This window comes from Geotrypetes seraphini, chromosome 4 (genome assembly GCF_902459505.1).
Source record: "Geotrypetes seraphini chromosome 4, aGeoSer1.1, whole genome shotgun sequence".
In the NCBI taxonomy this organism is placed as follows: Eukaryota; Metazoa; Chordata; class Amphibia; order Gymnophiona; family Dermophiidae; genus Geotrypetes; species Geotrypetes seraphini.
Window position 1 is genome coordinate 71,778,602 of NC_047087.1, and position 23,503 is coordinate 71,802,104.

Sequence of the window (23,503 nt, forward strand, 5' to 3'; positions counted from 1 at the left end):
TGATTTCTTTTCCGTATTCATGCTTCTCCTTGATGTGGGTAGTTGATATCTGTTTTGGAAAGTAAATTGTTAAAATTCCTACAAATACAAAAAAAATGAGGTCACACAGAAGAAATGTTTGGCCAGCATAACAGAAGATGGTTTTGCTATGGTAGAGGTTCTCCCTTCAAGTAACTTCTCCCAGGGCAGCTTTGCGATCTCTGTATCCCTTCGCTTATAACAAACGTGTGCTTGTATCTTTTTCTCTTGCCTATGTTTAGGTGACATCCAGAGAGGTATTTGGGCAAATCTATAACTATATATAAAACCAAATAAAACACAAAGTCACACATAAGTGTACACTGAGTATTGCCAAAAAGAGAAACATGAACAAGTTTGAGAGTCAGAGGTTTTCGATTCCTGCTGTTCTTAAGAGTCTCATATATCTGGTTAGAGGCACGCACAGGGGTTGCTGTCTATATACCTTTTTTACATTTGCACAGTACAAAAATGCAATTGCTCACCAATACTGGGCTCTGTAATTGGGAATCAGAAAAGCCCACTGCATCAATCAGATCAATGGAATGCACACCACCACCATCCATTTAGCTGCAGGGAGTTGCACCATTTGTCAGGCTAATGCATCTTCAGACATGAGCAGTGAATCAGTAGCTGAATTAGGATTGCGGGTTCAGTACCAGATGAGCATCGGACACTGTGCTGTTCCTGTAATGCACCCAATTGATCACTTTCTTGCAGCAGACATACTATTGAATTACTAAGTGGACTACATGATATCAGCTCTTCCATTTTAATGGATTTGGTCCTCCAGATCATATAATTTATTAATAGTTTTCTGATTATTTTTGAACGTCTGGGTCAGTGAGGTACTCAGCAAGCTCCAGAAATGTATGAAAGACATTTTGGGCCATGCTTTTCCTACGTAGAATAGCAGAGGACTATACACAAACCTCTATGGCTCTCCTCCATCCTCACTTCTTCCCTATACCAGCTAGTAAGCAGGCACCATCTCAATTCCACATGTTCGGAACTATTTTTCTGAAATAAATGATGACTTCTCCCTTAATGTATTTTTTCTCAAAATGAAGTCTCGCCTCTTCTGTATTGAATCTTGAGAACAATGAGACGTCTGCTAGGGGTTGCAGTGGCCATCTCGGGGCTGGACCCATGACAAGTATGAGCAACCATATGCCTCCATAGATCATGAAGGAACTTCAAGGCAGACCCAGGGGAGAACCTATGAGAAAGTCGGAGGTAGGTGAGAGCTCAGGATGATACTAGTTTTTGCTTTGGAAAGGGTAGAAGGGACCAGCATAGTATTATCCTTTACTACTACTACTAATCATTTCTATAGTGCTACTAGACATAAGCAGCACTGTATATCAAAACACAGAAGAAACAGTCCCTGCTCAAGAGAGCTTACAAACTAGTCAATAAAGACAAATTGAACAAGAAGGTGCATCAAAACATTGTACTCAGGTGGGGGAATTACAGAGGGAATGATAAAACAGATGCTTAGAAGGTGGGTTGGAGTTTGGAACTGAAAGAATCTTCAAAGAAGTGGGCTTTGAGTCTGGATTTGAACACTGCTAGAGATGGAGCTTGGCATATCGAGTCAGGCAGTTTGTTCCAGGCATACATTGCAGCAAGGTAGAAGGGACGGAGTCTGGAGTTGGATGTAGAGGGAGAAAGAGTACAAATAAGAGAGACTTATCCAAAGAGTGGAGTGTCCGGGGGGAGAGAGGGAGGAGGAGTATGAGGAGAGAAGAGAGAGATACTGAGGAGCTGTGGAGTGAATACATTTGTAGATCAGTAAGAGTAGTTTGAACTGTATGCAGAAACGAATGAACCTTTGGGACCTGTCAAAGCAGTCCCCAGAGTCTAGGGCGAGGCAGATGAGCCTGCTGACAGTATAGATAATCCAAATGCAGAGTCCATTTTGGTTGCTATGTCAACCCTGTAAAACTTTATGAATGTATGGTGAGAGATCATGTGGCCGCTCTACAGATTTCTTCCGGAGACATTACCGAAGATTCCACCCATGAGGAAGCCATGCTTCCAGTGGCATGCATCTTTACAGATATAAGCGGATGCTTTCCACTTCCAATATAGGCTGAAGAAATGGCAATACGTATACATATTTAAATGGTTGACTTCAAGGCTGGTAAACCTTTACGGGCAGCACCTGCCAGTACAAAAAGATGATCCAACAGTCAAAATTTGTTCATAACTGCTAGATACTGCAGTAACACTCTGCACACATAGAGCATTTTCAGCACTTTATCACTCTTCCTCAATCCCGAGGGCATGAAGGCAAGCAATCACACTTCTTGATTGATATGAAAGCTGAAAACCACTTTTGGTAACAAAGATGGCACTGTGCGCAGTACCATACTCGAATATGAAATTCTGAGAAAGGGGTCTCCACATGACAATGCCTACAGTTCCAACACTCATTGGGCTGAGGTAATCGCCACCAAAAACAGTGTTTTGGCTGTAAGATCCATCAAAGAAGCTTGCTCTGGAGGTTCATAGGGCACTTTAGCTAACGCCTGTAGAACCAGATTAAGACTCCATGCTAGAAAAGGTTGTTGCACCAGAGGATGGAGATGCAATGCACCCTTCAAAAGCCTAGCCACATCTAGATGTGCAGCTGTGATGCTCTAATTGACCTTAGGCCCAAAACACAAGAACCCCACAATCTGAACTTTCAGGGAGCCAACTGCTAGGCCTTTTTCCAGGCCTTCCTGCAGGAAGGCAAGCACCACAGATATTGGGGCCGTTTGGGTCCTCACAAGTATGAGTGCACCAAACTTAGAAACACTTCCAGGCTTTCTCATATACAGCTAGAGTCGCTTTCTTTCTACATCTTAAAAGGGTGGACACCACTTCGTCCAACTAGTCTTTGCGCCATGCCTTAAGACTAAAGCGTTCCAGGTACTAGTGACCTGCAATGGCAACCATGAGGACGAGCTACTGGGCTTGATGGATCATAGATCTGACCCAGTAAGGCTATTCTTATGTTCTTAGATTATCCAGGGCAACTGGGCTCTGCATGAGCAGACGTGGATGACATGGAAGTCTGAGATCTTGGTCCCTTTGCAGATGGACCTGGTCTACATACCACATTCACCTCAGCCAGTCTGTTGCTACTAGAATCACCAGCCCTTGGTGCATCATGATCACGCATCATGATCATAAGCCACAGAGGGAAGACATAAAGAAGTCCTGCCTTTGGTCAAGGTTGCATCAGGAGTCAGTTAAGCATCAATGTAATTAACTAACATCACAACCAATTGTTGTACCTGTACCTGTTGTTATACCTGTATTGCTTTTCTGTGCTCACCTTCTGTTCTTCCAGACTAGAGAATGACACGGTGGCAGTTTACCCGCAGCTACCGCGTTTAGCCGCGGGTAACCCGCCAAAAACGGGGAATGAAAATTAGCAGCCTCTGCGGGGACGGGGACAAGGCCATCACCGCCCCGTGGAGCGGTGAATGGTCTTGTCACCGCAGTGAGGCATAAAGGATTGTGCGGTCCCCGCAGCCCCCACCCGCCCACCAGCTCGATCGTTTAACCAGCTTCCTCTCTCCACCTCACCTTAGTTTGCCGGCTTTCTTTTTCGGCGACCGGAACGCTTTCAAAAGAGCCGCGCATGCGCGGCTGCTCAGTATTCAATCTTCTGCTCTGACCCAACTGGAAATAGGAAGTTGCAGCAGAGCAGAAGATTGAACTTTGAGCAGCCGCGCATGCATGGCTCTTTGAAAGCGTGCCGGTCGCCGAAAAAGAAAGCCGGCAAACTAAGGAGAGCTGGAGAGAGGAAGCTGGTTAAACGATCGAGCCGGCGTGCGGGTGGGGGCCGTGGGGACCGCGTGTTCCGGCTCACACAAGGAAGGAGGGGGTTGAAAGGGAAAAAAGTTTCTCTTCCTTGGAAATAGATTCTGAAGTGACCTCATCAAAGAAGACCAGCACCAAATGTACAAGAAATCCCTTAAACAATGTCAAAAGAGACCAAAATAGAAAACTGCTACTGCCTTGAGACTCCATTATTGAAGGAATCAACTTGAAATCACAGAAGAGACAGGAAAAGGTTAAATGCCTCATGAAATCCTCAGGTACAAAACACAAACCAAATTGTGAATGAAATCAGAGCAGACAGTTAGAATTATAAAATTGATGTCATTATCCATCTGGAAAAAAAGGCGTACTAGAAATAATGCCTCAGCAACACAATTTTCAGAAGTTCTATTTGCTCATGGTAAGGGAGAAGAGAGACTGCTAGTGATGGTGGGGGGACTGATAGAAGATATGAAAGAAGGGTGGTAGAAAGGAACAGATGGTAAAGGAGGGAGGGTAGGGTGGTGGTGGAAAGGAATAGAACAGACATTGAATGAGGGTAGAGAGGAATAGACCCAAAAGGGGAATGTGGAAGGCAGAGTGGGGAGAAGACGCTGGAAGGGAAGAAGACAGATGCCAGACTATGGGGGAGCGGAGGGAAGAAGATGGGTGCTAGACCAATTGGGGGGGGGGGTGAAGGGAGAGGCACAGTAACAGCAAATGGAAGACGCAGAGAGAAGACACACAGTGGATGGAATGAATTGAATGAGAAGATGTGGAAAGCAGAAACCAGACAACAAAGGTAGGGAAAAAAAATTATATTTATTTATTTATTTTTTGCTTTAGGATAAAGTAGTATATTAGTTGTGTTGATAAAAATTTATAAACAAAGCCCTGCCAGCTGAACATCTCTTTCTCTAGTTAAGCAGCAGGAACTTTGATTTATAAGAAAGGAATAATCTAAATATTGCAGTACTAAGGCTTATATGGATGCTGCGGGGACGGTGACAGGGCGGTGAATGGGATGGCGGTGACGGGGCGGTGAAAGGGATGGCGGTGACGGTGACAGGGCAGTGAAGGGAACGGCGGTGACGGGGCGGTGCAGAGGATGGTGGGCCGGGGACGGTGCAGTGACGGGGACAGATTTTTTCCCCGTGTCATTCTCTATTCCAGACTCTTTCTGAAGTGTTAATTTGTTGCTGTGGTATAAGCATGGAGGTTACAAAGGGTCAGCAGGAAGAGTCACTAGGAAATAAGAAACCTGATAAGAAAGGAGGCACCAAAAGCAAAGCTTATGCAGGGTGCTGATTATGAGCCCCCACCCCACTCTGCTCCTCTGCTGTCCATCCAGCCCAATTCTTGCTTTTCTCAGTCAGCTGCACAAAGGCCTTATTCATGCAGCTTTGACCAAACAGTTGTTCACCCAGTCCATATACACCACTGACCAGATTCTTTCTTCCTAGTACTCATCCTCCAACCATGTAAACCAAGCTAGCAGTTTGTTGTAGTCATGCTGTCTCCTTCCAGCTGGAACACTTAACCCTTAATTAAATTTGCTGATGACACAAAGTTGTTTAAAATTGTTAAATCGCAAGAGGTTTTTGAAAAATTGCAAAAGAACCTTGCAAGACTGTGAGACCGGGTATCAAAATAGAAGATGGCATTTAATGTGAGCAAGTGCAAAGGGATACATGTGGGAAAGAGGAATCCAAACTATAGCTAAGTGATGCAGGGTTTCATGTTGTGAGTCACCATCCAGGAAAAGGATCTAAGTGTCATCGATGAGGATACATTGAAACCATCAATTCAGTGTACAGTGGCGGCTAAGAAAGTAAATAAAATGTTAAGAATCATCAGGAAAGGAATGGAAAACAAAGATGAGAATGAAATAATGCCCTTTAATTGCTCCATGGTGAGGCTATACCTTGAATACCGTGTGCAATTCTGGTCACCACATCTTAAAAAAAGATATAGTGGAATTAGAAAAAGTACAGAGAAGGGCGACACAAATGATAAAAGGGATGGGACAACTTCCCTGTGAGGAAAGGCTAAAGTGGATAGGGCTCTTCAGCCTGGAGAAGAGATGGCTCAGGGGAGATGGGATTATAAAATACTGAGTGGAGTGGAACTGGTAGAAGTGAATCACTTGTTTACTCTTTCCAAAAATACTAGGACTAGGGGGCATGCGATGAAACTACTAAGTAGTAAATTTAAAACAAATTGGGTGGGGGGGGGGGTAGGAAATGTATTTTGAGGATTAAAATTACTTAATTATAATATTGTAATCACATCATATGTCTTATTGTATTAATAATTGGGAGGAGGGTGGGAAAAAATAATTGTTTTATGTATTACTTGTGTAGTTAATAGTGTGTTTTATGCAGTATTTTATGTTCAATTAATTGTATTGCATTGTCAAAGTTTGAAAATCAATAAAGATTAAAACAAACAAAAAAAAAAAATTGGAGAAAATATTTCTTCACTGTGGGCATAAGAGGAGCACAGATGGGTCAGGGGTGTGTGTAGCAGTTACATGGCTAACTGCCTATAGTCAGGAGTGGAAATTTTTGCTTCTGTCTACAGTTAGGCATGTAAATGTCAACCTTATGTTAGAATTCTATAGCAGCCCCAATTGCCCAATCAAATTATTTTCTTTTCTTTTTTTTAATTCAAGTCAAAAAAGGCAAAAACAGATTCTCAGAGAGAACGAGAGCCAGAAGGCCTTGAACATGCGCAGATGCTCAAGGCCCAGCCCACGCATGAAGCGGGATCTTCGTTCACTGGCACCGGCACGTCTTATGGGTTGGTGCTGCGTGCCGGTACCAGATAGGGTAAGGGGCTTGTTTGAACGGGCAGGAGATGCCGCTTCCAGTGGGGCGGGGCGAGGGGGGTTGCGATGCCGGTTCTCCGGGGGGGGGGGGGGCGTTCGCGGGCGGGGGGGGAACGATGCTGGTTCGAGCGGGGGGGGGGGGTGCTCACAAATCTAGTCAACGCTCAGTTTGCGAGTCACAATTTGTGTTACTTGCAAAACGAGGTTTGACTGTATATAAGGAGACGAAGCTGATATTTAGCTGAAATTAAAAATCAATTAAAGTACAAAGGAAAACTAAAGATTAGGCTAGACAGCCCTGGCACTTTCCTTACTGAGCTTACTGAAAGTAACATAACTCAAGAAGCAGTAATAGTATATTGCCCTTTAGCTGAAATAAATTTAGATAACTGCTGCGGTTCATTAAAAAACATATATTTTCTTTAAATACCAAAACACACTTGCAAGCGTATCTCAAAACAAAGGTTGCACCTAACTGGATTGGCTGAGGTCTCAAAATAAGAAACTGTTCCCTTCTCTTCTGGGTAGGACGTGATACATTCTTATTACATTGGCCAAAAGGGAACATCTTTATGTATGAAAAACAATTTAAGCATCCTGTCCCTGTCAGAATCAATCACAAATTGTACCATTAATGTGGCAGAAACCTGTGCCTCAGTATCCGACCTCTCCAAGAAATTGGATAAGTCCAAGCTATCAGCAGATAAATTCTGCTGATTAGGACTTTGAGCCTTAATTCTTCTAGTTAAATAATATATTTTGGAGAGGGGTGGATATGAGGCCTCCGGTACTTTCAGAATTTCTTTCAAATATCTTTTAAACATAACTAATGCCATTATCGGAAAAACTTTAGGAAAGTTAATAATCCAAAGATTACACCTCCTAATGGAATTTTCCACCATTTCTTGCAAACTTGGACAGCACAGTTACTTACCGTAACAGATGTTATCCAGGGAGAGCAGGCAGATATTCTTTACGCATGGGTGACGTCACCGACGGAGCCCCGGTACGGACCTTTTTAACTAGAAAGTTCTAGTTGGCCGCACCGCGCATGCACGAGTGCCTTCCCGCCCGACGGAGGAGTGCGTGGTCCCCAGTTAAGATAAGCCAGCTAAGAAGCCAACCCGGGGAGGCGGGTGGGACGTAAGAATATCTGCCTGCTGTCCCTGGATAACACCTGTTACGGTAAGTAACTGTGCTTTATCCCAGGACAAGCAGGCAACATATTCTTTACGCATGGGTGACCTCCAAGCTAACAGAGGGGGAGGAGGGATGGTTGGCCATTAGGAAAATAAATTTCGTAACACAGATTGGCCGAAGTGTCCATCCCGTCTGGAGAAGGCATCCAGACAGTAGTGAGTAGTGAACGTGTGAACTGAGGACCAAGTGGCAGCCTTGCAGATTTCCTCGATGGGCGTGGAACGGAGGAAAGCCACAGAAGCAGGCATAGCTCTGACCCTGTGAGCCGTGACAGCACCTTCCAGTGAGAGACCGGCCCGAGTATAACAGAACGCAATACAGGCAGCAAGCCAGTTGGAAAGCATCCGTTTAGAGACAGGACGGCCCAGACGGTTAGGATCGAAGGTCAGAAAGAGCTGAGGGGACAAGCGGTGAGCCCTGGTACGGTCAAGGTAGTATGCCAGGGCACGCTTACAATCCAGCGTGTGCAATGCCTGTTCCCCAGGATGAGAATGGGCTTTAGGGAAAAAGACAGGCAACACAATGGACTGGTTGAGGTGAAAAGCCGAGACCACCTTGGGAAGGAATTTAGGATGGGTACGCAGAACCACCTTGTCATGGTGAAAAACAGTGAACGGTGGATCGGCGACCAGTGCATGCATCTCACTAACCCTCCTGGCAGAGGTGATGGCAATGAGGAAAAGCACCTTCCATGTTAGAAGTTTGAGCGAAGTTGTGGCAAGATGCTCAAAAGGGGGTTTCATGAGGGCTGATAAAACCACATTCAGGTCCCAGACGACAGGAGGAGGCTTCAGAGGTGGTTTGACATTGAAGAGGCCTCTCATGAACCGGGGAAACCAGTGGATGAGCCGTGAGAGGTTTTCCGAGGATAGGCTCATGAAACGCAGTGATGGCACTGAGGTGGACTCTGATTGAGGTAGACTTGAGGCCAGCGTCGGACAGAGAGAGCAAATAGTCCAGTACAGTTTTCATCGCTAATGAGGTGGGATCGTGATGATGCAGTAGACACCAAGAGGAGAACCTGGTCCACTTCTGATGGTAACATTGGAGGGTGGCCGGTTTCCTGGAGGCATCCAAAATGTGACGGACAGGCTGAGACAGATTCTCTGGAGAGGTCAGCCCAAGAGAAACCAAGCTGTCAGGTGGAGCGAAGACAGATTGGGATGCAGTAGAGACTGACGTTGCTGCGTAAGTAGAGTAGGAAACACAGGAAGAGGAATGGGCTCCCTGGAGCTGAGCTGAAGCAGGAGGGAGAACCAGTGTTGGCGAGGCCACCGAGGAGCGATGAGAATCATGGTGGCCCTGTCCCTGCGGAGTTTGGCTAACGTCCGCAACATCAGAGATAGTGGAGGAAAGGCATAGAGGAACCGATCCGTCCAGTCGAGCAGGAATGCATCTGGGGTCAGACGATGAGGAGAGAAGAGTCTGGAACAGAACTGGGGCAGCTGATGGTTGTGAGGCGCTGCAAAGAGGTCCACCTGCGGAGTGCCCCAGCGAGCAAAGATGGAGTGGAGTGTTGAAGGGTCCAGAGTCCACTCGTGAGGTTGAAGGATGCGGCTGAGATTGTCGGCCAGGGAGTTCTGTTCACCCTGGATATAGACAGCCTTGAGGAAGAGATTGCGGGCCGTGGCCCAGATCCAGATGCGGAGAGCCTCCTGAGAAAGGAGGCGAGATCCGGTGCCGCCTTGCTTGTTTATGTAGTACATGGCGACTTGATTGTCTGTGCACAGGAGAAGAACCTGAGGGCAGAGAAGGTGCTGGAAGGCTTTGAGAGCATAGAACATGGCTCTGAGTTCTAGGAAATTGATGTGATGTTGACGCTCCTGAGGGGTCCAGAGTCCCTGGGTGCGTAGATCTCCTAGGTGAGCTCCCCACGCATAGGGGGAGGCATCCGTGGTTATGATCATGGAGTGAGGGGGTAGATGAAAGAGTAGACCCCTGGAAAGATTTGAGGAGTTCAACCACCATTGAAGAGATTGCTGAAGAGACGATGTCACAGAGATAGGATGAGAAAGAAGATCCGTGGTCTGCGACCATTGGTTGGCAAGAGTCCATTGAGGTGTCCTGAGGTGGAGTCGTGCTAGAGGAAGCACATGTACCGTGGAGGCCATGTGGCCCAGGAGGACCATCATCTGTCGGGCAGGAATGGAGTGATGAAGGAGCACCTGACGACAGAGGTGGAGCAGGGTCCGTTGACGATCGGAGGGGAGAAACGCCCTCATTAGTGTGGTGTCGAGAACTGCGCCAATGAACTGAAGTCGCTGTGTAGGAAGCAGATGCGACTTGGGGTAGTTGATCTCGAACCCCAGGAGATGGAGGAGCGAAATGGTGTGATGAGTGGCTTGTAGCACAAGCGGCAACGTAGGAGCTTTCACCAACCAATCGTCCAAGTAGGGGAACACCTGGAGGTTGTGAGACCTGAGGAAGGCCGCCACCACAATAAGGCACTTGGTGAACACCCTGGGCGACGAAGCGAGGCCAAAAGGTAGCACTTTGTACTGATAGTGACGGTGCTGTATCTGAAACCGCAGGTAGCGACGTGAAGTCGGATTGATTGGGATGTGAGTGTAGGCCTCTTTGAGGTCCAGGGAACTTAGCCAGTCATGTTGAGAGAGAAGAGGGTACAGCGTGGCAAGGGAGAGCATTCTGAACTTCTCCTTGACCAGACACTTGTTGAGGTCCCTGAGATCGAGGATGGGACGAAGGTCTCCTGTCTTCTTGGGAACCAGGAAGTAGCGGGAGTAGAATCCCTGACCCTGTTGGGCCGGAGGCACCTCTTCGATGGCATTGAGAAGAAGGAGGGATTGGACCTCCCTCAGGAGGAGGGGGGTTTGGGGGGAGTGAGAAGCAGACTCTACGGGAGGATTGTTTGGTGGAAGAGTCTGGAAGTTGAGAGAGTAGCCGTGGCGGATGATGTTGAGGACCCATTGGTCTGATGTGATGACCTCCCAAAGGCTGAGGAAGATTTGTAGACGTCCTCCGATTGGTTGAGGAAGAGGCAACGAGGGAGGAAGACTGGCTATGCCCTGGAGAGAGGATTCAAAAGGGCTGAGAGGGTTTCGAAGGAGGGAGAGGCTTGGCAGGTTGACTAGACTGAGAACGAGCCTGAGTGTGTTGATGTTGTTGACGGGGCCGCCGAGGTTGCTGTGAAGGCGGATTGAGGGGTCTGGCAGAGAACCTGCGCTGATACGAGGACTGTGGTCTGTAAGGGCGAGTAGGTGGGGCCTTTTTCTTAGGTTTAACAAGAGTGTCCCATCTGGTCTCATGGGCCGAGAGCTTCTGAGTGGTTGAGTCTAGGGACTCCCCAAAAAGTTAATCCCCAAGACAGGGAGCGTTGGCTAGGCGGTCTTGGTGGTTGATGTCCAAATCAGATACCCTCAACCAAGCCAGGCGGCGCATGGCAACGGCCATGGCAGATGCACGGGAGGTGAGCTCAAAGGAATCATAAATAGAGCGCACCATAAATTTCCGCAGTTGAAGATGGCTGGAAATTTGCTGCTGGAAGAGCGGAACTTTACGTTCCGGAATGTATTTTTGAAGGGCGGACAGTTGTTGTACCAGATGTTTCATGTAAAATGAGAAATGAAATGTGTAATTGTTCGCCCTGTTGGCCAGCATTGAGTTTTGATAAAGGCGCTTGCCAAACTTGTCCATCGTCTTGCCTTCTCTGCCAGGAGGGGTGGAGGCATAAACACTGGAGCCCTGAGTTTTCTTCAAGGTAGACTCAACCAGGAGAGACTCATGGGGCAGCTGAGGTTTGTCAAAACCCGGGATCGGGATGACCCTGTAAAGGCTATCCAGCTTACGGGGGGCCCCGGGGACGGTGAGTGGGTTCTCCCAGTTCTTATAAAAAGTTTCCCGCAGTATGTCATGTATGGGTAACTTAAGAAACTCCTTGGGAGGCTGTTCAAAATCCAAGGCCTCCAGAAAGGCCTGGGATTTTTTGGAGTCAGACTCTAGAGGGATAGAGAGAGCCACTGACATCTCCCTGAGGAACCTTGAGAAGGAGGATTGCTCAGGCTTAGAAGTGGTATCGGGCGCTGAGGGCTCCTCGTCCGATGACGATGCGTCCTCCTCGGTACCGGGAGGGGAGTCTTCCCATAGGTCCGGGTCCCTGACATCAGTGTGCGCATGTCGAGATATCGGGGTGGAAGGCTCAGTATGGTGGGTCTTAGACAGAGACTTGCCAGAGCGCACCGAGACATTACCGGGAGAGGAAGATCGGTGCTGGTCTCGGTCCCGGGAAGAACGGTGCCGGTCTCGGTCCGGGGAGGACCGTTGCCCCGCCTTGTACCGAGGAGGATCGGCATCAGCGTGGGTATGACCTACGGGGTGGGCACGAAGGTGTTCAGCCGAGAGAATCGGCATGGAAGAGTTAAGGGGCACCGATGGGGTGGATACCGGTTGGACGGCACGAGGCTCGGGCCGGTCTGGTACCGAAAGGAGCGGTGCCAGGAGGGTCGTGGATTTGTCGATTCTTCAGAGTACGTTTTTTAAGAGTGGCACAGCGGGTGCAGGAGTCCGCCCGATGCTCAGGACCCAAACACTGTAGGCACCAATTGTGTGGGTCAGTGAGGGAGATCGGGCGTGCACACCGCTGGCACTTCTTAAAACCCGGCTGCGGGGGCATGAATGGAAACACAGCCTCCGCAAAATCAAACCCGGAGGCCTGTATGGTGACAACAGGCCCCGCCGGGGCTGGATCGAAAACAAAGTAAAAAAAGCAAAAAAAAATTTTTTTTTTTTTTTTTTTTGAGAAATGAAATTAAAAAAAACCCGAAGGGCAGATGAGAAAAAATAAGAGAACATCGCGAGCGGGAAGGCAAAAAGTTGGATTCAACGATCGTTGAAATACACGCGTCTTCTTCGCTCCACGGAAACGAAGAAACTGGGGACCACGCACTCCTCCGTCGGGCGGGAAGGCACTCGCGCATGCGCAGTGCGGCCAACTAGAACTTTCTAGTTAAAAAGGTCCGTACCGGGGCTCCATCGGTGACGTCACCCATGCGTAAAGAATATGCTGCCTGCTTGTCCTGGGATAATATATTTAACCCAAGTCACTGCTTGTGTTTCCAGAGTTTTTATTCTGGTTTCAACATCATCTGATTTAGTTTCCAAAATTGATACTTTATTCTATAACTCCAGATTTTCTGAGAGCACCATTGTACATTTTAAGGAAACTTGCTCCATTTGACTTCCCAGCGAGATTTGTAAGTTTGAAATAGGTTTCCATATCGACTCCATATTAAAGACCTTAGGCCTCTGTGAAGGAGCAAACTCAGTTCTGAGACCCGCAGTAGTAATTACAGTACCTATTGCCACTGTAGTGTTCAGTGTAACTTCATGAGCTTGTTTCAATCTCCCTGCCGATTTCAGTAATGATGAAGAAAACTCCTCTTGCCTCCGCTCAGGGTTGACCCCTCTGCCCTGCTGGGCCGGCAAGAGAGCATCTCGGGCCGATTCAGTCACCAAAAGCTGCTCCAATGTCATGGGACGAATCGGTAGGGTCCACTCCTCTGTGGATAGAGTGGCACCCTCGAAAGAGAATTTGCGCACCTCAGCTTGCGTGCTCTCTCCAGCCAAGGCAAAATTCTCCGTTCGCTGTGTGCGGGAGCTTTGCTGCACAAAAACATCCATCAGTCCAGTCTGTGTAATGGATGATTCCTCCGGGGAAACACGGATTTTCGATTTTCTCTTTACCATTTAGGCAAAAAGGAAAAATTCTTCAAAAAGACCGAGACAGCATCTCCGTGCAGACATCAAGTCGCCATCTTGCGTAAGCTCTGCCACCCATGCAATTTCTATTAATGAAACCACACTTAGCACAGAGCATGCCAACGCCCAACTTTAGGTGACCATGTGAGAATTAACCCCTTAAGTTCCGACAAGTGCCACATTTTCTTCATAGACGTAAGGGGTGACTATGTCAGCGGGTATGTCTATCGGAACCTCACTGGAACTGACATAAAACAGCCACTTATGGGGACTTCAGCACATTATCTTCAATTATTCGTTTTTATGAAGGAAGGCCAAGTTCAAGTACAGTCACATATTAACAGCAGGCTTGTCTTACTTGAGCAATGGGTAACAGACCACAAATGATTTGTTTCGTAATAGAGAAAACTTAACTGCAACATGGCTTTCCCATAGGAACAACCTTCTGCTAGTTAATCCACAGTTACAAGAGTTACAATTTCCTCTTAAAGATGAACTACTTACCTTAGAAGTCTATTGTAACTATTGTCTGAAATGTGAAAGGCAAGTTATTAAATCATGCTATTTCCATCTAAGATTGATTAGGCAATTGAAGCCTCTTTTGACAAAAGCTAAGTTAGTCAAATTGGTACATGCATTCATTACCAGCAGACTCAACTGCTGTAACTCTTTCAGGCTCATATCACCGGCAATCTCCCGTGGTCCATGGTGATACTGGAAATTCAATGTTGGTGCCATATCCAGCCACTGGCATTGAATTTCTGGTTTTCTTTTGGCCAGCTGGGAGATGGCCAGCTATGCCAATATTTAGCAGCTAGCCAGCTAAAGCTCAAAAACCAAAGATATACCAACTTTTTAGGCGGTTGTCTTTGGCCACCGAACTTAGTTGATGAGCCATAGCTGGCTCTGTGTTATTAAGACGGCCATGAGCTGTTCCCAGACGTCTAAATAGCTTTGAATATCAGGCCCTTTGTACTTTGGTTTGACGCACACTAGCCAGAGGCATCTTCAGCTGACTGAGAACATAGCAGCACAGTTGGTAATTAATGGTAATAGAGCAGATCATACAACTCCAATTCTGAGAAATTTACACCTGGTTACCAGTTACAGCAAGAATTACCTTTAAGGTATTATGTTTTATTTTCAAGGCTCTTTTTCAAGATATACCAAAGTATCTTGCTGAAGTATTGGCTAAGCAAGACCATCTGTATCTTTTACATTTTTCTCAGCGTGCCCTATTACAGCTTCCTTCACTGCAAATAGTTAAACTATGAGGCTCCTTCTCTTTACAATATGTTGCCTTCAACTCTCAGTAATATGTCAAGTTATTTTGGCTTTTATAGGATAATGAAGACTTGGATCTTTCCCCAAACACCTTCTCTTAGGTATTTATTACTCTCTTAGGTATTCATTTTTGTTAATGTTTGCATGTTATGTGTGGGAGGATTGTATGGGGAGGAGTTGTGGCACAGTGGTTAAAGCTACAACCTCAGCACCCTGGGGATTTGGGTTCAAACCTGATCCTTGTGACTCTGGCAAGTCATTTAATTCTCCCATTGCCCCAGGTACATTAGAGAAACTGGGACAAACCAGAAAAATTGCTCGAGTACCTGAATAAATTCATGAAAACCATGAGCTCACTTGGGAGAACGATATAGAAAATTGAATAATTTTTTTTTTTTTCTGAAATTGTTGTTTATATTGATTTATTGTGAACCGCCTTGTAGAACCCTGGTATTAGTCACTATCAAATAAAATAATCCAATCCAATTGTGTAACTAAGTGCCACAATGAAAGCCATGCACTGAGCACTAACTGGAGAATTCTATGAGGAATCTTACGATAGGCACCTAAATAAATAGGCACCTAAAGTTAGTAGCCTAACTTAATTAGTAAATTGGCTTCAATTATGAGCTTTAACAAGCTTTAAAGAAGACCCGTCTGCTGATCTTAGTGGTACAGCACCCTTTCTTCATCTAAGATATAGCCACACTAGAAAAGGTTCAAAGAAGAGCAATCAAGATGAGAAAAGACTAAAAAGGTTAGGGCTCTTCAGCTTGGAAAAGAGACGGCTGAGGGGAGGACATGACTGAAATCTACAAAATCCTGAGTGGAGTAGAACGGGTACAAGTGAATCGATTGTTCACTCCATCAAAAATTACAGACTAGGGGGACACTTAATGAAGTTATAGGGAAATACTTTTAAAACTAATAGGAGGAAATATTTTTTTCACTCAGAGAATAGTTAAGCTCTGGAATGCATTGCCAGAGGTTGTGGTAAGAGCGGATAGAGTAGCTGGTTTTAAAAAAGGTTTGGACAATTTCCTGGAGGAAAAGTCCATAGTCTGTTATTGAGAAAGACATGGGGGAAGCTATGGATTGGTAGCATGGAATGTTGCTACTCTTTAGGTTTTTGCCAGGTACCAGTGACCTGGACTGGCCACCGTGAAAACGGGCTACTAGGCTTGATGGACCGTTGATCTGACCCAGTAAGGTTATTCTTATGTTCTTATGTAAGAACACAACATTTTATTTTACCCAGAGCTGAACAGATCCAGGATTATAACACACACATACACATGTTCATGTGTGGAGGGTCTTTCACAAATTCAGAATCCCATAACGACTACTGGGAATTGGATGTGAAGGGCAGCTGTTTCTGCCCAATGCCAGCTGCTTCTTACTAACAGAATGGGCAGCAGTTCAAAAAAAAGTGTTAGGTGGGGCTTGCCTTCATGTGCCAAAAACACAAACTTTCTCATTGTCCCAGCAATAGGGGAAAATTAAACTACTTCCAACAACACTCAGGAGGCACTTCATAGGCCTGACTCTGAAGCTGTATTAATTAATAGTCATGGCTTTAAGGTTCTTTTGGTGAGTATTAAAGAGTGGTTCTAATGTGTCCCGTAACTCTTCACTGGCTGTGACACTACATAAGCCCATGGAGAGTGATGCTGCAAAAGCCAGCAAAAGAGACACTTCCCATGCCAAAGCAGGGTTTACAAGATCTTTTTTAAAACTGAATTTCAACTGTATCAGTTGCATCACTATATAGCTGGGATATATTGAAGCTTACATATAAATTCAAGCTATTATAACACAATAAATGCAATTACTCTAATTTAGTCCACAATACAGAAAAGGTAAAGAGTATAATAAAGACTATTACAAAAGAATGAAAATTCAGTATAATAACCTAATACCCACATCTAAATCCATCTTCTTATAACCCACCACCTAATCAAGGGGCCCTTTTACTAAAGGACATTGAGTTCCAACTGCTCAACTACAAAATTCAGTAATACCACTCTTCCCCTCTCTGACTATCACCTGTTAACATTCACTATTCATCACCCTACCCCCCAGATCCGGCCAATTGCCACCAACACATTCAGGAAATTTCAGGCTATTGACCCCAGAGCCCTTTCCAGTGCTGTCTCATCCCTCTCCTCAACAAATATATCACACAAGACTGTCAACAAAGCCGTCCTCTCTTATAATACCATTCTCTCCTCTTGCTCTAGATATCCTTGCTCCTCCAATCTCATGTCCTGTTAGGTGAGCCAATCTCCAACCCTGGCTCATCCCCCCCCCCCCCCCCCCCGCTACCTGCATTCATGTGTCCATTACACTGAATGTCTTTAGTTTAGAGGAGGAGAGAGTTGCTATGGAGATTTTGAACCTCATGGAAATAGGATGTCCCAGCCAATTAGGATCAAAGGACAAAAATAATTGAGGAACCTTCCGATGAGACTTGGTACGTTGGAGATAAAAAGCCAACGCCCTCTTACAGTCCAGAGTGTGAAGCGCCGCCTCACCAGGATGAGAATGGGGCTTCGGGAAGAACACCGGAAGAACAATAGACTGATTGAGGTGGAAATCAGACACAACCTTAGGTAGGAATTTAGGATGGGTGCGAAGAACCACCTTGTCATGATGGAATACAGTAAAGGGCTGGTCCGCAACCAAAGCCTGTAGCTCACTAATCCGACGAGCAGACGTGAGCGCAAGTAAAAAGACCACCTTCCAAGTGAGAAACTTAAGAAGAGACTTGTCAATAGGCTCAAAAGGAGGTTTCATCAGTTGAGCCAAGACCACATTAAGATCCCAAACTACAGGAGGTGGTTTCATAGGAGGATTAATATTAACTAAACCCCTCATGAAACGAACCACTAGAGGATGTAGAGAGAGAGAACGTCCCTCTAGATGCCGATGGAAAGCAGCAATAGCACTAAGATGTACCCGGATGGAAGTTGTCTTCAGCCCAGACTAGGACAAATGCAACAAATATTCCAGAACCGAGGACACCGGAACCAAACTTGGATCCAGATGGTGCGAGGTACACCAGAATGAAAATCTGGTCCACTTTTGAGAATAACAAAGCCGAGTCGAGACCTTGCGCGAGGCTTCCAACACCTCCCTGACCGCCGAAGTCAGGGGGAAAGGAACCAAGCCGTCAGATGTAATGACTGAAGATTGGGATGCAACAGCGAACCCCGACTCTGAGACAGCAGAGAGGGAAACACCGGCAGAAGTAGAGGCTCCCTGGTACTGAGTTGAAGAAGCAGGGAGAACCAGTGCTGATGAGGCCACCGAGGCGCAATGAGAATCATAGTGGCGCCGGATGACTTGAGGTGAACCAACGTCCTCAAGATCAGAGGAAAAGGAGGAAACGCATAAAGGAATCTCCCTTCCCAGTCGCGAAGGAAGGCGTCTGCCTCGAGACGGTCCTGGGAGTAAATCCGTGAACAGTAGAGGGGCAGTTTGCGAGTCTCCGGGGAGGTAAACAGATCCACCTGAGGCGTTCCCCAGCGGTCGAAGACCTCGCGCAGAACTAGGGAGTTTAGCGACCACTCGTGCGGCTGGAGAAGACGACTGAGTTTGTCGGCCAGACAATTCTTCTCTCCCTGAATGTAAACCGCCCACAGGAAGATGTTCTGGGAGGTCGCCCATTCCCAAAGGCGCAAAGCTTCCCGGCACAGGGCCCAAGAACCCGTTCCCCCTTGTTTGTTTACATAATACATTGCCACCTGGTTGTCCGTGCGTACGAGTACTACCTGGTCGTGGAGCAGGTGGCAGAACGCTCGAGCCGCCAGAAAAATGGCACGAAGCTCCAACACATTGATGTGACAAAGACGGTACTCCGCCGACCATAGACCCTGGGTCCGCAGACCGTCGAGATGAGCCCCCCACGCGTACTCCGAGGAATCCGTGGTCAGGACCTTGCGATGCGGCGGAACGAGAAAGAGCAAACCCCCTGAAAGATTGGAAGAGTTTGTCCACCAACGGAGCGAGCGTCTCAAAGAGGGAGTCACCCTTATCGGGCAAGAGAGGGGATCGCACTCCTGACGCCATTGGGAGGCCAAGGTCCACTGAGGAAGCCTCAGGCGCAATCGGGCGAACGGAGTGACATGGACCATTGACGCCATGTGGCCCAGGAGCACCAACATGCGATGAGCAGAAACTGCGGGCATCAGCGAAACCTGTTGACTCAATCGAAGCAGTGCCTGCATCCGAGGAGGAGGAAGGAAGGAACGGAGGCGAACCGTGTCCAGCACGGCTCCGATAAACTGAAGGGATTGAGTCGGGCTCAACTGAGACTTGGGGAAGTTCACCTCGAACCCCAGACGTTGAAGGAAGATGATAGTCTGTCGGGTCGCTGAGATAACCCCCTCCCTGGTGGCGGCCTTGATCAGCCAATCGTCCAGGTAGGGAAAGACCTGCAGTCCCTGCGATCTCAGGGCTGCCGCAACCACCACCAAACACTTCGTGAAGACTCGAGGGGACGAAGCCAGACCAAATGGGAGGACCCGATATTGAAGGTGCAAATCCCCTACCTGGAACCGTAAATACTTGCGGAAAGCGGGATGCACCGGAACATGAGTGTAGGCTTCCTTCAAGTCTAGGGAGCACATCCAATCCCCTTCCTCCAACAGAGGGTATAAAACCGGAAGTGACAACATCCGGAACTTCTCCTGGACCAGGAATTTGTTGAGCTTCCGAAGGTCCAAAATGGGGCGTAAGTCCCCTGTCTTCTTTGGGACCAAAAAGTAACGGGAGTAAAACCCCGTTCCCCTTTGTTCTGGGGGCACTGTTTCCACCGCCTGTAAGCTCAACAAGGCCCTGGCCTCCAGAAGGAGAAGGGGAAGTTGGCTGCGATTGCATGGACACATTCCGGGGGGATGGTCCGGCGGCGATGGGAAGCAGGCATGACCTCCCGATACTGAGGTAAGTCCTTCACCATGCTACGCAAATAGGATGAAAACGTAAATGCGTAATTGAGGACCCTGACGGCCATGAAGGAATTAGAATAGAGGCGACGACCAAACTTGTCCAGGGTCCTCCCCTCCCTTCCGGGCGGGACCGCCGCTGAGACTCTGGAGGGCTGAGTCTTTTTAAGTGCCGACTCCACAATCAACGACTGGTGGGAGAGTTGAGGCTTCTCGAACCCTTTAGATGGAATGGTCCGGTATTTGGACTCCATCTTCGACGGCACCGCAGTGATGGTAAGAGGGGAGTCCAAGTTCCTAAGGAAGGTTTGATGTAGGACCTTGTTCAGGGGAAGGCGAGGAGTTTCCCTCGGGGGAGTAGGAAGGTCCTGCTCCTCTAGGAACTCTTTGGTATATTGAGAACCCGCCATTAAGTCAAGCCCCAAGGCTTGTGCCATATCCTGCACGAACCTGGAGAAGGAGGATGTTCTGGCGGGCGGCGAGGGGGTTCGAGATCTCCCCGCCGAACAGAAGGGGGAAGCCTCGCGGGAATACCGCGGTTCCCTGCCAGACCCCGATCCCCAGGAGGCCACCTCGAGCGACCTCGAAGGGGTCGGGGAACGCCTGCGCCCCGAAGAGCCCTTGGGGGAAACCCCGGGGGTCCGAGGCACCGAGGCACGCCCCCTCTGTCTCGGGGAGGAGTCTCTCGAACCCCCTCTCGCGGGGGAACGAAACAGGCTTGGGTTGTCGAGGCGGAGCTCCGAGACACGCAAGGTCTCGCCCTCGAGTGGCGAAGAGCGACCACGTCTCCGAGGAGAACCCCGAGAATGTTTGGGTTTCCTCGGACGACGCCTCGCCCGAGGCCGGCCCGAGGGCGAGGAGCCCCGGGAAGACCTCGAGGAAGAGGACGAGGATATCCTCCTGACCCGACGCACCTTGTCCCGAGGCTTAACGCTCTTCTCAGGCTGGGCCTCCGAGGTCGAAGTCGAGGGCAATGTTGGGATCGAGGTCGGGGCCGGCACCCAAAGTCGAAGGTACCGAGACCGAGGCCGCCGAGGCCTGGGCCATCGAGACCGGCGCAGTTGAAGCCGAAGCCTGCTGCAGTTGCTCGATGGCTCCCGACAGCTCCGAGGTAATCAATGCTCGGAGCAAGTCTTGGAAGGCCGGGATCCCCATCAGGGCCGGTAGGTCCGAGGCCGGGGGGTGCTCCCTGGAGGGCGACCTCGGTCTCGAGTATTCCCTCGGGGCACTAGGTTTGCCAACCCTGGGCTCGTCCGAGGACGACCCACCCGCTGTCGAGGAGCCCGAGGATGGCTTCTTCGCCGAACCTGGGGCTGAGGAGGGAAGCGGGGACTTACCCGAGGTAGGCTTGGTCGGAGCAGCAGGCTTCGATGAAGTCGAGGGACGCGGCTGGGGCGAGGATCCCGAGGCAGTGGTCGAGGCCGGGGCCAAAGCCGAGGCCGACGTCGAGGCCTTCCCCGCCGCGGAGTCGACCACGAAAAGCTCCGCCATCCTGGCTCAGCGTCGGCGGAGCGCTCTGGCCTGAAAAGTAGAGCACCTGTCGCAAGAGTCTGTCGGATGCTCAGGCCCTAAACAGAACAAGCACCACCGGTGAGGATCGGTAATAGAAAGTAACCGATCACACCTGGTGCACTTCTTAAACCCCGTCAAGGGACGGGACATGAAAACCGACAAGGCCGGAACGAGCACGGCCAGCGGCCATGGCTCACGGGGGCCCCCGCAGCCGGATCGAGAAAAAAAAAAACGAAGTCGGAGAAATTTTTTTTTTTTTAACAAAGACGACTGAAAAAGAAAGAAAAGCACAGCGACCGAGCGAAAATCACCCAGACGCGGTGACAGAAGGCAAGCTATCAGAGCTCAATTTCCACAGGGCTTCTGGCTCCGCGGAAAAAACTGAACTGAGGACCACGAGGTGGGGATGCGCCCTCTAGTGGGCAAGAAGGCATGCACATGCGTGGTGCAGTGTAGCAAACTTGAAACTTCAATCAAGTTTGCTTGAAAAGCTGTCCGCGCTGGGGCTCCGTAGATGACGTCACCCACCCACATGTGAGAATATCATGCCTGCTTGTCCTGGGATAAACAAATATCCTGTGTCAGCCAGAGAACAATTTGTGCATCCTAGAAAAAAATACTTCATTTTAAGGATATGACTACTTATCCTGCACTAGACCAGAAAAAAAAACACAAAGCCTGCAATAATTGTAGAGCTGGACTCCCACTACAAATGCCACCTGGGCAGAAAATCAGAAATCAAATGCTACAGTGGAACATTCTTCCTAATCCACTCTCCAACCCGCTGTACCTAAAAGAAGCATTTCTACATCCATTACCAAGATTGCTTCACCTCTTGTTGGATCCTGGCAGAGGTCTGTGCACCACAAGGACCATGTTCTTTACACAGTGCCCAAAAAATCAGTGATGACTAGAACAGCGCTTAGCACGTTTCTACAAAAGGTGCGTGCATTTTAGAGCATCATGCTAAGTGCCAGTGCGCATCATAACTTTTAGGTGCACCCATTTAGACCACTGAAAGCCAGGCCTAAACACCTAACTTGTGTGTGGATCAAGTGTATTCTATAACAGTGTGCCTAACTTTTAGGAATGCCCATGCTTTTCCCCTGGCCACCCCACTTTTCAGGTTCGCACACTAGAACTGTTGCACAGCACTTTATAGAATGTGTCTATCAAGTTGTGAACGTACCATCTTAATTAGTGCCAATTACTGTCTAGTAGGTGACAACTGCCAATTAAAAGCACCAGCTAGGCATGTTAAATAATTAAATTGTGTATGCAAATCAGTTTTGTGCACCAATTTGTGCCTACAAGTTATGGTGCTATATACAGAATTTGGGGGTAAGTGAATGCTTAGGAGTCATAAAGTCTAAAATTATAACTGATGATCACTACAGTGAAGAATTAAAATGCATTTCTATTGCAATCCCATTATATAAACACACTTTAGGGGAAAAGAATGCATTGTATTATGGAGGTAAGTGGGGGGTGGAAGAATTACTGCCTCTATATAGCCAGCTAGCTCCAGATTTGCTCAAAAAGGCTGATCCCATGCCATCGTATGCATGGGTCTGTAGTTCTGATAAATACAATACAATAAAATACATACAATACAATAAATCCAGCAATGGATCTACCCAGTCAGGCAAATCTGGAGCCAGTTGGACCTCTACTGGCCAGTGAATTTTGTGAAGGAGCTGCCTGGGCATGGAGTTTGGGAAGGAGATGGACTAAATATAGAGGGTGATTGGAAAAGACAGAAAGTAGTGAGAGAGCTCGCCTTCAGGAACTCCTTGCAGAAATTGCATAACTAAAATGTTCCCATCACGGTGGGTGCTCAACACATGTTTATTTTAAGGTAAAATGTATTTGTGATGTTGCCATCAACAACTGGAGATTGGCAGTTGCATGCTTAGGACATATCATGGATCAAACCATCTGGGGTTACAGAATACCTGGAAAGATTCTTGGCCAGGCGAGTCTCTCTCCTCTCCACCCACTGCACTCGGGCTGCCAACCTTCTGACTGTAAAAGGAAAATATGAAAACCATGTTATAAAACTTTGTCAGCCTGAGACATGTCTCTCCACACAAGCCCGTGCTCAAAGGACAAATGCAAGCCATTCATAATCACTCACAATGACAGGACAGCAAGCCATTGACTGCTTACTGCCCATTAG

The 23,503-nt window shown here is 47.8% G+C and overlaps 1 protein-coding gene across 1 annotated transcript in view; it reads right to left on the minus strand.

The window, feature by feature from the left end:
* Positions 1 to 23,503, minus strand: part of CRYBG3 (crystallin beta-gamma domain containing 3) — a 151,788-nt gene that overhangs the window by 97,474 nt on the left and 30,811 nt on the right. Inside the window, 1 exon segment of the mRNA XM_033942906.1 lies at positions 23,280 to 23,349. Within this exon segment, the coding sequence (XP_033798797.1) occupies positions 23,280 to 23,349 (70 nt within the window).